Source organism: Sander lucioperca, chromosome 5 (assembly GCF_008315115.2).
Source record: "Sander lucioperca isolate FBNREF2018 chromosome 5, SLUC_FBN_1.2, whole genome shotgun sequence".
NCBI classification, from domain to species: domain Eukaryota; kingdom Metazoa; phylum Chordata; class Actinopteri; order Perciformes; family Percidae; genus Sander; species Sander lucioperca.
In genome coordinates this window covers 14,858,209-14,872,991 of record NC_050177.1, presented here as the reverse complement: position 1 = coordinate 14,872,991, position 14,783 = coordinate 14,858,209, and the positions used below count along the sequence as shown (strand labels likewise).

Genomic DNA, 14,783 nt, shown 5'->3' with positions numbered 1-14,783 from the left:
TGAGGCAAGGGAGGGGGGACTCAAAATGTTTCTAAACTTAAAAAGCATTTTTTGGGGTTTGTATTGTTTTACTACTTACACAGATATTTTAAGTATACATCATTATGTTATTTACAGTACACAGCATTGTTTTAATGATATTTCTAGGGGGGGACAACCCTTAGATGGGGGGGTCCTGACACCCCCGACCCCCCTGGGATTTACGCCCTTGGCTGCTCTTTAATGTTTTATGTAAAGCTCTTTGTATTGCCTTGTGGCTGAAATGTGCTACACAAATAAGCTGCCTTACTTTGCCTTTCTAACATCAGTTTTAGTCTCAGTGCAGCTGATCGTTAAGGTGACGGATGATGTGTTTCAGGTAGGAACGGAGACATCGGGCCTGAGGGACCGAGAGGCTCTCTGGGGCCCCAAGGTCCAGATGGAGGCCTAGGAGAGCCAGGCCGGATGGGGGAGAGTGGAGTAGTGGGAGAGAAAGGTAAGACCTCCACCTGTGTTTCACACACAAAATAAAAATTACATTAAAGGTCCAGTGTGTAGCGTGTTTAGTTGTTCATTATCTAAATCTGTGTTGCCTGTTCACAAACTTCTCCTTTTTAATGAATATTTACCTCCACCATCAATTCACAGTATTCATTTTGGCTTGAAATTTTACATTTGCATTTGCATGAACTGGAGTAGACGCTCCATATTAATGCTCCATCTTGAAATACGTTAGCCGGTAAGGGACATACAGGACATACTGCTGTTGCTTTTCGTTGTCACATGATAAACTCACAGGTGCTGCTAACGCTGCTAACAGGTATCGTAGCTTCCCGGCCCCCGGCAAGTTTGAAGAAGGAAACATGGAGGACCACACGTATTCAAAATCCAAATTTCAGGAACAGGAGTCCTACATGGTTTCAGCGCAATTTCATTTTTGTCTCAAATCGTAGGTACCGTATCACTCCTCGACCCGCTAGCTGCCTGGTCCCTGAACACACCGTGAAAAAGCCCGGTCTCGGGAGACAACACAGGGGTCGTAAACGTCAAACAAACACTAGAGGCACAGGATAGGCACCAAAATACAACAAACACATTCCAGCCAATCACAGACAAGATGGTTGGGGGAGTGGTGGGGGTTAATGACAGTTAGTCCGTTAGTCATGGGTGTCACTGCCCGATGTGAGTCGAGTGCAAATGTGAGTCGCGCATGCTCAGATTTAAACTGTTTACGGCATAACGTGTCATACTGAAATTTGTGAAATCTATAAAATAATAAATGTTTCTCTTTACATACAATAACAGAAGATGGTAATCATTTCAAAAACGTTGTAGCTATCTATGACTGTTTGGTTGCTAACGTTAGCTCAAAATGCCATTCAAGTGACAGCCTTTGTTGTGTTTGATTGCTAACTTTTAGCTAGCAGTCATTTCAAAAACGTTGTAGCTATCTATGACTGTTTGATTGCTAACGTTAGCTCAAAACGCCATTAAGTGACAGCCTTTATTGTGTTTGACTGCTAACTTGTAGCCAGCAGCAGCAGTCATTTCAAAAATGTTTTAGCTATCTATGATTGTTTGATTGCTAACGTTAGCTCATAGACTGTGCGTTAGCTCAAAAAGCCGTTAGCATCTTGTAGGCTACTTGTCGCAAAGTGACGCATGCGCGACTCACATCTGCACTCGACTCACATCGGGCAGTGACAATGACAGTTATGGAAACACAGGGGGAGGGGCGAGCTTGCTCTGTTTTTTTTTAAATTTACTTGGAACGTCAACAGCAGTGACCATGCAGGAACTCATAGTGACCTTTAAGTGTAAGCGCTCAAAAGTTTTATAAAAATGTGTGCAGAGAAACAGAAATAATCGCTATATTTACAGTAAAAACAACAGTCTCTAAGAGAATTTTTACCAATTCAAATATCTTAGACAGCAGAGTATTTATTTTTATTTTTATGAACAGAAAATGACACAGAGGAACCCGTAAATGTACATTTCCATTCCACAAAATCACTAGAACACGAAATTTCATAGAAAACTGACCACAGGTTGTTTTTTGTGCAAAGGAAGATGAATATTATTAGTCGTTTGGTAATTATGGAAATGTGAATTGTGAACAAAATAATATCTAAAATAATAAGGTAAAGGTCTGTTTTTTTTAAAAATTGATAGATAACTTTACTGTCTGTCCCAAAGCAGGGAAAGAATGTATCCTTCGGCTCATTAAAAATGTACATTTGAAATATACAAACACATTTAAAACATACAAAATAGCAGCTTTACAGTATCTATTTCGTGTTGTTCAGAGCGATTATTCCAAAGGGAATGACTTCTTTGGACTTCTTTGGACTTCTTGTAAATGTTTTTCCGGGCCAGAGGAACTTTGTATTATCTGTATTTCATTTTAAATTCAAATATACAGGTTTGAAGAATGTTGATTTTCGAAGATAGTCAATAACTGCAACTTAGAAAACAATGGTGCACTGGTTCAAGTTCAAGTTACTTTATTGGCCCCCAATGGGGAAATTTGTTGTGCAGCAGATAGTATAGTACAAATCACTAGGGCTGCTCCCTCTTAGTCGATTAGTCGACTAATCGGTCATTTTGGTCTTAGTCAACTTAGATTTCTATAGTCGATTAGTCATGTTTTATGCTTTTTTCATGCTGAATGACTTATTTCCAAGAACCGTACGAGCACATCTCTGGTAAACAAGAATTAAAGTGGTGCTTTTGCATGATTCTTTGCAGAGAAACTCAGATTTACAGATCTGTCGATTAAATCAACTAATCGATTAGTCGATACAATTGAATGAGTGTTAGTCGACTTAAGAATTCCTTCAATCGAGCACAGCCCTACAAATCACACACAATCACACACAATAGACTGCCTACCTTGCAGACCTAGTTAAAAAAAAAAAAAAAAAACTGTAAACAGTCAATAAATAGTAAGTCATAAGTTATTTAGGTTCTTTATTAGAGGATGGAGGCCGGGCCGGGTTCGGACAGATATTTAGAAATGATGTTTAAGTTCAGGTCGGGCTCGGTCACATCAGCGCGATAAGGCATTGAACATTTTAAATTTAAACAGCTTATTATGTAGGTCAGGTGCACGCCTGTGTTAACGTGCGCTTGTTCCCCCGTGTGCACTGATGAGCTCATCTGTTGACATTTCCAAATGCCTTCCTACAGTTGCTTAATAAAACAGGGCTTTCCACATAAATAAACGTACATGTGTCATTAGTATGTGAAAAAAATGTGATTTTAACTGTGTCGGACGCGGGCCGGGCTCATAGAATTAAGAAGTAGAATGGCTGCAGGTACAAAAGAGTGTTTATATCAGTTGGTTCTGAGTTTTTGGAGGTTAAAGAGTGATCCAGATGGCAACATGTTGGTGCAACTCTCTGTCTAAGGGTTCAGTTGTTGTGGATTGAACTTCCTTTGGTCTTTGTGTCTCAGGTGATCCTGGTCCAAAGGGTGACCGCGGCGATCCTGGATCAACCAAAAACTTGAACATGGGCTTCCTGTTGGTGATACACAGCCAATCAAAAACGGTTCCCTCCTGTCCTCTGAACATGAGGGTCCTGTGGGACGGATACAGCCTGCTGTACCTGGAGGGTCAGGAGAAGGCTCACACTCAGGACTTGGGTATAAACACAGAAACATACACATACACCATGCTGTTGAACTAAATATTGTATTTGGCCTTTTTAAGAGTTTGGTTTCGCAAACAATTCAGTGCCACAAAAAAACATCCTCATCACCTAAATCTTGCTCTAAACCGGCCCGATCCTAGCCTGACAAGCCAGCCCCACATCCAGATGTTGGGTCTGGGAACTCCCCATTGGCAGGGCTCAATCCGAGGGGCGGGATCAACGGTTGTCTTTCAAATTCCCTCTGCACGCTATAGGATAGCTCTACAACCAACCAGAGCAACGCTAGTTGATAGATTCAACTTTAAACTCTGAACACGTCTTCCTTTTTTAAGAATGACTTCAGAGCCGTTCTTTGTTCTTTTCTCAAAGAAAAGCTGAACTCCAAGTCTTCCAGAGTCGCGGCCAAAGCCGATTCCAAAGACCGCTGTTCGCCAGCAGCCATAAGCCCCGCCCACCGACTCTATACACGATGTGATTGGCCTGGCTAGAATTTGGTTTTTTCAGCTCGCAAGCCAACGGAGAGTTGCTACACTGACCCTGGCTGCAAATTACATTTGCTACCGCTAGATTTCTATGCTAGCCCGATCCTTCAGCTTGGACTGGAAATGCTCCGGTTTAGGAGAGGTAATTACTAGGGTTGGGTACCGAAAGTCAGCAAAGTATCCCTTTAAGTGTACGCTGTATTCAGAATAATTTCAGCGCTTCACCTTGCTGTCAGACCCTTTACGACGGGGAACTGAAGCCGTTATCTCTGCTCTCTGCAAAGCCACCAGACCCCTTTGACAAAAACATTTTAGTCATTTTATCTCTCAGAACATGGAAGTTGCTGCTCTACCACTGCCTCCATTGCTTAGTTAGCTTGTGTGACTTTCTTTAGCGTTAAGCAAAACAAACAGTCTTTGCTAAAAGTCTGTGCTAGCTCCTATTGAAGGCTAACGTTACCTGAGCTGCGTTTCATAGCAACGCCTCGGTATGTGCGGGATGCCAGCCCAGGACGGCCGATTTTATTGTGAACGTGATTATTTATTAATAAAAATCTATTTAAATTGGAATGTGACTATAACTTGATGGGCCCTATTATAACGATCTGAGCGCACAGCGTGAAGCGGCTGGTGCAGGTGTGTTTAGGGCGTGTCCAAATCCACTTCTGCTAGTTTGACGGCGGGAAAAAAGGGTCCGTGTGCCGGGCGCATGGTTCTAAAGGGTTGTACTTAGTGTCTTCATTAATCAGAGGGGTGTTTTGGGCGTAACATGCAATAAACCAATCAGAGATCATCTCCCATTCCCTTTAAAAGCCAGGCGTGTTTGGACCTTGGAGCATTGCTGTTATGATGGAGGATTTGCACCGTAATATTTTTATTTGTAATCTTATGCATGTGTGTGTGCTGCTGTGCGTCCTTGTGTTGCTCTGTTAAAATAACAATGAAATGCTGCGTTATTGACTTTAGACCAGGTTTTTGTTGGTCAATGGTGCCATCACTTCCCGCTGCCTCAAGATAGCAATACGCCCAGAATGCACCTGAACACACCTCCCTGTAAGACCAGCACGCCCAGAATGCACCTGAACACACCTCCCTGTAAGACCAGCACGCCCATGGGCCACAGATGGCCCATGGGCGCAGGTGCATTTGCTGTTTAAACGACGTGGGCGCTGGACGGGAAACTGACAACTGCGTCGGTCTTAAACTAGCAAAGACACTTGCGTCGGGCTTTGCGCTGCGCCGGGTGCAGGATAGAGCCCCATATTGTCGTTCTTGAGGATAATATCACAACATACCACAGGCCTGTCTATTGCTTAATTGTATTTTAGTTAATATCTGTACTTTCAATGTTTCCAGGTCAGGCGGGGTCATGTATGCGGGTCTTTTCCACCATGCCGTTCTCCTCCTGTAACATGGGAACCTGCTCGTACGCCAGCCGGAATGATAAATCCTATTGGCTGTCGACGACGGCGGCCGTGCCCAGTTTGCCTGTGGGCGGAGCCTCCATCGGAGATCACATCAGCCGCTGCGTGGTGTGTGAAGCCCCCTCCTCTCCCATCGCCCTGCACAGCCAGACGTCCACCCAGCCGGACTGCCCCCCCAGCTGGAGGAGACTCTGGACCGGATACTCCTTCCTCATGGTGGGTACTGCAGAGGCACTAGCAGGGTCAATTTAACACTAAAATATCCCCAAAAACAGCAGGCCTCCTACTTACACAGTATATCACAAATGACAGTTTTCACAAAAGGCTCAGTCACTCATTGTTTCTGTTGCTTGATGTTAAGGAGACATCAGGGAAGCAATGGCTACGTCTCAGGTCGTTAAAATGCATCCACGTTTCCTTTAGGGATGCACCGAATCCAGGATTCGGATTGGGCTGAATATTGGGCTTTTTGACGGGGTTGGGTTCCTGCCGAACCTTAGAATTTCTTTCCACCGAACCGAACCCTACGCTTGCACTCCGCGCGCTACGCTGGTCGACGTAATGACGGCGCTGTTGATTACGGGAAGGTGTTTACGTAGGCGGAGCGTTCAATGCAGTAGGCTGTGAAAAAGTGAAAATGGAACTGGTGAGCAGAAAAAGTGTAGTTTGGCAGAACTTTCAGTCAAAAGAAGGCCATTCAAGTCCAGCTACATGTTCAATTTACAATGCTGATTAGTCTGGTGGTGGCGAGGACCCTGAACTATACACAACATCACCGCTGTTACAACATCTGGTATCAAACATCTGGAAGAATACGAGTTGTGATGAAGGAATCTACAGACAGCAGCCAGAATGCAGCAACTTCAGGTACGGCAAAGGAAGGACAGTCTCTGTTTACTTCATTAATGTGTTTACTGTGTTCATGGACTGAGGATGGGACGAGGATTCAGTATTCGGTTTCGGATTCGGCAGAATTTTAACCAGCAGATTCGGTATTCGGCCGAACCCCAAAAATCTGGATTCGGTGCATCCCTAGTCCTAAACCTGTGGACGATTGTGGAAGTCAGACAGAAATCTGGAGCACCCGATGCACACAAACAACTAACATTAACAATCTTTGTTAAATGTTGCTAAGGCTGCATTCACATATGCCAAAACGGCAATCCTCCCATTCATTTTGAATGGGTGTAGTGTGTTAAGGCTGCAGCGGTATATATATTAAAGGCACGACAGTTGGATAGGAAAGAGAATACTAGGATAAGATAAGACTTAAACTGTTATGGTAATTCATTTTCTTCTACACTATTAATATTGCAAATAGTCACTGCTGATTAGGGATAGACCGATTATCTCACTCCAGGCTGTAGGTGGAGCCAGAGGAGCTGCTTCCTGTAGTTCTACTGGAACATAGGGTCAGTTTCAGCAAATATGACAGAAAGTTAGTTTTATAAGTCTTACCTACTGCACCTTTAAGACTTTCTACCCTGTGGCATTGCTACTTTACAAATATTGGTTTCATTAACTACTAATAATCCGTATCGGCCCTGAAGAAACAGTATCGGTCGACCCCTAGTGCTGATGATGTAACTTCCTGTGTGTGTTGCAGCATACGGGCGCCGGAGACGAGGGCGGCGGCCAGTCTCTGACCTCGTCCGGCAGCTGTCTGGCAGACTTCCGGGCGCAGCCCTTCGTGGAGTGCCAGGGCCCGCGGGGAACCTGCCACTACTTTGCCAACATCTACAGTTTCTGGCTGACCCGAGTGGATACAGCCGCCTCGGCCTCCGACAGCTCGGCGTCCTCCTCCACGCTGACGCAGGGCTGGCAGCAGAGGGAAAGCATCGGCAGGTGCAGCGTCTGCATGAGGGAGTAGGGACGAGACGGCCGAGTCTGAGAGGACGGACCGGACGGGACCGGACGCTTCTGTTTGTCTCTGCGAGGACACACTGTCATGTTCAACGCTGCCAACCAACCAATGCTTCTCAGATCACCACAGGTGTGTCTTTAGGGCGGGAATCATGGATATTTAGAGAAGAAATGTCAGAATATTTTGAGAAAAATTCAATTTCTATTAGTATGTATATATGTGCTCCCCCCCCCTTACAAGATATATGTATGAACACACCTGCTGATTTAGGGAACAGGCAACTTTTTTGGTCCAATTCAGACACCATACCAAACATTTGCCTGGTAATGGAAACCTGTTGTAAGAGCTGCAAAGATTCACGGATTAGTTGTCAACTATTAAATTAATCGCCAACTATTTTGATAATCTATTAATCAGTTTGAGTCATTTTTTTATATAAAAACAGTCAAACTTGTGTGATTCCAGCTTGTTAAATGTGAATATGTTCTAGTGTCTTCTCTCCTCTGTGACAGTAAACTGAATATATTTGAGTTGTGGACAAAACAAGACATTTGAGGACGTTATTTTGGGCTTTTTGGGAAACACTGATCCACATTTTTCACTATTTTCTGACATTTTAGAGACCAAACAACTCATCCATTCATCTAGAAAATAATCCTTATAGTTGGAGAACGTCGCCTTGGGCTTTTGGGAAACACGTTGTTAAACTAGGAAACAGCTTTTAGAGATTGCACATGCCCGATGTTTTTACCTGACAGAAATATTTTGCACGTCACATGGTGTGATGTAGCAGCTGATTGGTTGGTGGTGTTGACATGACTTTCTCTCCTCATCAGAACCCGATTCGTACCGGAAAAACCCAATTTATGCTCTGACCAATCGAGGTCACTGCCTCGATACCATCTTTGCGCACGCACACGTAGAACAAATCGGGTTTCCGGTACGCCAATCTGTGTGTTTCCTAGAATGGCGAAGAAATGTCCCGGCCTACTCTGCCTCTGATTGGCTCTGATGTCTCACGCCTCATGCCTAAACCCTAACCAATCCAACCAACGAAGGCAACGAGTACTAGCCAATCACAGGCAGAGTAGGGCGGCTTATGACTTTGACAAAGAAAACGACAAGTGCGTATGTAAGTCCCGCCCCCACCTGGGGGGAAACAACTTTCTGCTATCTGTTGACTTGTATTGTGTGAAGGTTTCCTCCTCTTTATTCCGTCTGATAGCAAACAAACAGAAACACGCCTAAAAGCTGCTGTGTGGCGGCATTCACTACCAACAATGTTCAGAGAACCGAGAACACTCGGAAAAAAAAATTTTTTAACTGAAAATTAGGCCCTATGTTCCCACATATTCAGGACATTTTCAAAATTAGGTCTTGTGTTCCTACATTTCCCTTCAATTTCAGCCCTATCCTCCCACAAAGATTTTTTGGGGTTAGGGGGATAAAATCTGATACAAATTAGTGTTAATTTCGTCAGAGGAGACGAGACTAAATATGTTCGTCAACGACCTTTTTTTCCATGACGATGACGAGACTGCGCCAATGTCCAAAAACGCTGACTAAGACTAAATTAACATGCATTAATGTTAACGAAAAAAGACGAGACTAAAATGTTTGATATGGTGAAATAAGGAAGAGGCTCGATATTTATATAACTTTATATAATTTATTTTTATATAACTATTTGACTGAAATGGTTATCAGAAATAATCTCAGAAATAATTTATTTAAAAAAAGACTAAAATGTTTTGACTAAAACTTGACTAAGATATATTGAGTTCTCTTTTGACTAAAACTAGACTAAAATGACGAGACTTTTAGTCGACGAAAACTTGACTAAAAAAAAGATATGTGAATGACTAAATATGACTAAAACTAACAAGGACATTTGGCACAAGACTAAATTAAAAATAGGTGACAAAATGAACACTAATACAAATTTATGAAAAAGGAAATGTGGGAACATTGGGCTGTGGGAACATAGGGCTGTAGGAACATTGGGCTGTAGGAACATTGGGCTGTGGGAACATTGGGCTGTAGGAACATTGGGTTGTGGGAACATTGGGCTATGGGAACATTGGGCTGTAGGAACATTGGGCTGTGGGAACATAGGGCTGTAGGAACATTGGGCTGTGGGAACATTGGGCTGTAGGAACATAGGACTGTAGGAACATTGGGCTGTGGGAACATTGGGCTGTGGGAACATTGGGCTGTAGGAACATAGGACTGTAGGAACATTGGGCTGTGGGAACATTGGGCTGTGGGAACATTGGGCTGTAGGAACATAGGACTGTAGGAACATTGGGCTGTGGGAACATTGGGCTGTAGGAACATTGGGCTGTAGGAACATAGGGCTGTAGGAACATTGGGCTGTAGGAACATAGGGCTGTAGGAACATTGGGCTGTAGGAACATTGGGCTATGGGAACATTGGGCTGTAGGAACATTGGGTTGTGGGAACATTGGGCTATGGGAACATTGGGCTGTAGGAACATTGGGCTGTGGGACCATAGGGCTGTAGGAACATTGGGCTGTAGGAACATAGGACTGTAGGAACATTGGGCTGTGGGAACATTGGGCTGTGGGAACATTGGGCTGTAGGAACATAGGACTGTGGGAACATTGGGCTGTGGGAACATTGGGCTGTGGGAACATTGGGCTGTAGGAACATAGGACTGTAGGAACATTGGGCTGTGGGAACATTGGGCTGTGGGAACATTGGGCTGTAGGAACATAGGACTGTGGGAACATTGGGCTGTGGGAACATTGGGCTGTAGGAACATTGGGCTGTAGGAACATAGGACTGTAGGAACATTGGGCTGTAGGAACATTGGGCTGTAGGAACATAGGACTGTAGGAACATTGGGCTGTAGGAACATTGGGCTGTAGGAACATAGGACTGTAGGAACATTGGGCTGTAGGAACATTGGGCTGTAGGAACATTGGGCTGTAGGAACATAGGGCTGTGGGAACATTGGGCTGTGGGAACATTGGGCTGTAGGAACATTGGGCTGTGGGAACATTGGGCTGTGGGAACATAGGGCTGTAGGAACATTGGGCTGTGGGAACATTGGGCTGTGGGACCATTGGGCTGTAGGAACATTGGGCTGTGGGAACATTGGGCTGTGGGAACATTGGGCTGTGGGAACATTGGGCTGTGGGAACATTGGGCTGTAGGAACATTGGGCTGTGGGAACATTGGGCTGTAGGAACATTGGGCTGTGGGAACATAGGCACGCTCCCTAAGTTTTTATAAGCTGCCGAGCCGAAAAACGGAGCTTTTATGAAGACAAAAGTGGAAACAGACATGAGGAATCAGCAGAGAGAATGGGGAGACACTTAGCTAACGTTATGTCCACAGTAACGTGTGTTAGCTTAATTTACAGACAGATAGTTAGCCTTAAACTGACATTTGGATATTTGCAGGGCTTTAAATTAACTTTTTTCATCACCAGCCAACACGGCTAGTAGATCCTTAAACTTACCAGCCGATCAGATTTTCCACAGGCCACATGTTTGTTGTTTTTTTTCCAAACAAACTTTACTTTGATTTCAGCTCCTCTCGTTTGTTTTGCGCCGTTCCGTTCATCTTCGCCGTTTTCAGCGTAGCTCGTAATCGATACCGCACGCTCGACACGTAGCCGACGGTTGTGCGACAGGTCACGACATAAGTGCTCATGGGAAATGTAGGATAAGTACCACAAGCAAGTGTTGTCAGACAGAGATTATGTTTTCCAAAACAAACACACACAAAACCGCACAAATCTCTTGGCTGAAAACTGACCAATCTGGAAACATTTCTACAGCCGGTCGATTTCGATTTCAAGGCAGCGTATATATACAGTATTGGCCCATACATAGGAGTTTTTTTTGTGATTGTTGCAGGCAAAAATCCTTGATTATGCGGCACATTTTCTTAAAAAATGTGATGGAATATGCGGGATATTTATGCAATTTTTTATGCGATGAAATTGCGGGAACTTGCCAAAACTGCGGTTTCCTCATGGCTTCATCGTGGTGTTTGCAGCTTTTCGATGATGTTCACGTCGCGTAATTACATCACTTCATAATGTTCCCATGGCAACGGGAAAATGGCTGCTCTTGTGTGAAGTAAACGCAACATTTTTCAACTTTATGCAAAGATATATGTGACTTTTTTGCAACAAAAATGCGGGGATTATGAAATCATGCAAGCCCTGCATATTTTGCGCGGAAATCGGCAATTTATGTGGCAAAAGTGCAGCGTATTTGAAAAATTGCGGCCCCCGCATAAATATGCAGACTTTGGCTGATTATGCATTGAATTATGAGATCGCATAATAATCGCGTCAGGGACTGATATACAGTACAGTATACCCACTACATTACATTAGACTACACCACTGCATAAAAGCTCAGTTTTTGTGGGTCGGCAGCTTATAAAAACTTCAGTTCTGGGTTCTCTGCATTGTTGGAAGTGAATACCAGCACACAGCGGCTTTTAGGGATGTTTCTGTTTGTTGCTCTCAGACGGAATAAAGAAGACGAAACCTTCACACAATACGAGTCAACGGAGAGTTGTTTCTCCCCCCGGTGGGCGTGGCTTTCAGAGTCTGTATCTATGTTGGGAAAACGTAAAATTTGGCTTCCGGTACGGATCGATCGGGCAGCGACAGACCTGAGTGAACTTTTAGCTCCGCCTCCAGCTCCGCCCAGAAGTGCACTGAAAACCCTTCTGATTGGCCTGTGATTGGTCAGCTGAGAGGCTTTGGCCAGTCAGTATTTTTTGTGAATAAAGTACTAAGAGAATCGCGTGAGAAGCTGTGAATACATTTGACAAATTATTTAACCTCAAAAACATGTTTTTCTTTCATAGTCGATCATCGATCATCATCAGTCGAGTCATTTTTTTAAGAAAAGAAAGTCAAACTTTTATATATATTTTCCAGTTTCTTCGCTCCTCTGTGACAGGAAACTGAATATCTTTTATACCCCGTTTACACGTACGTGGTTATTTTTGAAAAACTGAGACATTTCCCTTCGTTTACACGCAAACGGAGAATTCGCCTCTGAAAACAAGGTCTTTCTAAAAAACTCCGGCCAGAGTGGAAATTTTGGAGAACTTCGTTTGCAGGTTAGCATGTAAACTGAGATTTTCGGGACTCTGATTGACTAACGTGGGCTTCAGCTTCTCGTTACACTGCCACCTACAGGTCTGGCGTGCTCTTGACGGCATATATATATATATATATATATATATATATATATATATATATATATATATATATATATATACACATAGTACAACAAACACTTTTCTGAAAACTGACAGCTGTGCACAATGTTATTTTTTGAAAACGGAGAGGTTGAAAAATGTCCGTTTATGAAAATAGCTGCCCACGTGTAAACGTAGCCTGAGTTGTGGAGAGAAAAACAAACTATGAACATTCGTTTCTCGCTGAAATAAACTTTACGTTCTTTATTCATGTTCTTCAGTTTCAGTGTAAAAAAAGATAAAAAAAAACAACCCAAAGAGAGCAGCGAGTTGTGACGATCTGTCCCGTCAGGCCTCCTGCACACTGGCTGCGTGGCGTGAGTGTGGCGTGTCAGCTGCGTGGCGTTTTCTATGTCTTTGCACGCCAGAAAGGTGTCTGACGCGGCGCTGCTGCTGCTAGCCTTGTCTGTACACATGTATGTTTCTCATAAACATAAATATATATTGATCTACCTGGAGACTTTCAAACATCAACATGTCATTTATTAATATGTATTTGTGTCTAAATGACATATAAACATCTTTTAGTATTCTATTTTGCCTGGAAACGCTTCCAACACGCTTGCGTGTCGCGTGAAAAATAGCCGTCGGTTCTATTTCTAGCTTGCACGCGTTTTCGGCGAGACGTGCGCGTCACGCAAGCAGTGTGTAAGCTCTAACCTGTTACCATGGGAGCCCAAATACAAACGGACACGCCACGCAGCTGACACGCTCACGCCACGCTCACGCCACGCAGCCAGTGTGCAGGAGGCCTTACTCCGAGTCGAACATCTCAACAGAAAGCTCCAGAACCAGAACCAGAACCAGAAGCTTCAGCCTCACTTTTATCAGAGTCGTGGCTGTTTCTTTGTGTCATAAATCGCTTGAATATTTATCTATACGTCTGGTAGTTGGACTAAAAGTTTGTAGTCGCGTCACAAACCAAAATGTTTTCGTATTTACAAAGTTAACAGGATGAACTGAGGAGAAACAAGTGACTTTTCCTGTCATTTAGGAACAATATTTAGTGTTATTTCTTTCTGTCTGTGGTTCTGGTTCTGTGTGTTTTTATCTCTCTGTGATTTTTGTAAATATATGTTTGAGCTCGACCGTTTTATATTTTTACTGTAAATGTCATCAGAGTATTTATTTAGCCAGAAATTAATGTTGGTGCTACGTGTATTTGATGTTACATTTTGTGTTTTGTTAAAAGGTGACACGGTGAAACCCCCCTTTCCTCCTACAAAATAAAATGCATGAACCTGTTTATGACAAGTCCTCCAAACCAGCGGATCTCTAACTTGGCAAAAAAAAAATGCAAGAATACGTCAACAAAAGGGACAAAAAACTTCTTAAAGCGAAATTGACAAACTTCAAATACGGCGACAAAAATATCGACAAAAAACAAGCCTTGGAATTGGAAAACATTTTGCAAAATTTCTCCGGGACCCCCTGCAGTCCTCCAGAGTACACACACACACACATACACACACACACACGCACGCACGCATACACACACACGCACACACGCATACACACAGACACACACACACACACACACACACACACACACATACATACACACACACACACGCACGCATACACACACACGCACGCACGCATACACACACACGCACACACGCATACACACAGACACATACACACACACGCATACACACACACACACACACACACACACACACACACACACGCACGCACGCATACACACACACATACACACACACACGCATACACACACACACACATACACACACACACACACACACACACGCACGCACGCATACACACACACATACACACACACACGCATACACACACACACACACACGCACGCACGCATACACACACACACACATACACACACACACGCATACACACACACACACACATACACACACACACACACACACACACACACACACACACACACACAGACACACAGAGACACACACAGACACACAGACACACACGCACACACACACACACACACAAACACACACACAGACACACACACACACACAGACACACACACACAGACACACACACACACACACACGCACACACAGACACACACACACACAGAGACACACACACACACACACGCAGAGACACACACACACAGAGA

At 43.8% G+C, this 14,783-nt stretch overlaps 1 protein-coding gene across 2 annotated transcripts in view; it reads left to right on the top strand.

Annotated features, from left to right (window-relative positions):
- Positions 1-7,810, top strand: part of col4a4 (collagen, type IV, alpha 4) — a 77,953-nt gene extending 70,143 nt beyond the window's left edge. For both annotated transcript variants that reach the window (XM_031307564.2, XM_031307565.2), the window contains exons 44-47: positions 359-475; positions 3,436-3,624; positions 5,471-5,754; positions 7,145-7,810. In XM_031307564.2, the coding sequence (XP_031163424.1) occupies positions 359-475; positions 3,436-3,624; positions 5,471-5,754; positions 7,145-7,408 (854 nt within the window). In that variant the 3' untranslated portion in view covers positions 7,409-7,810. The remainder of the gene's footprint in view (positions 1-358; positions 476-3,435; positions 3,625-5,470; positions 5,755-7,144) is intronic.
- The last annotated feature ends 6,973 nt before the right edge of the window (positions 7,811-14,783 follow it).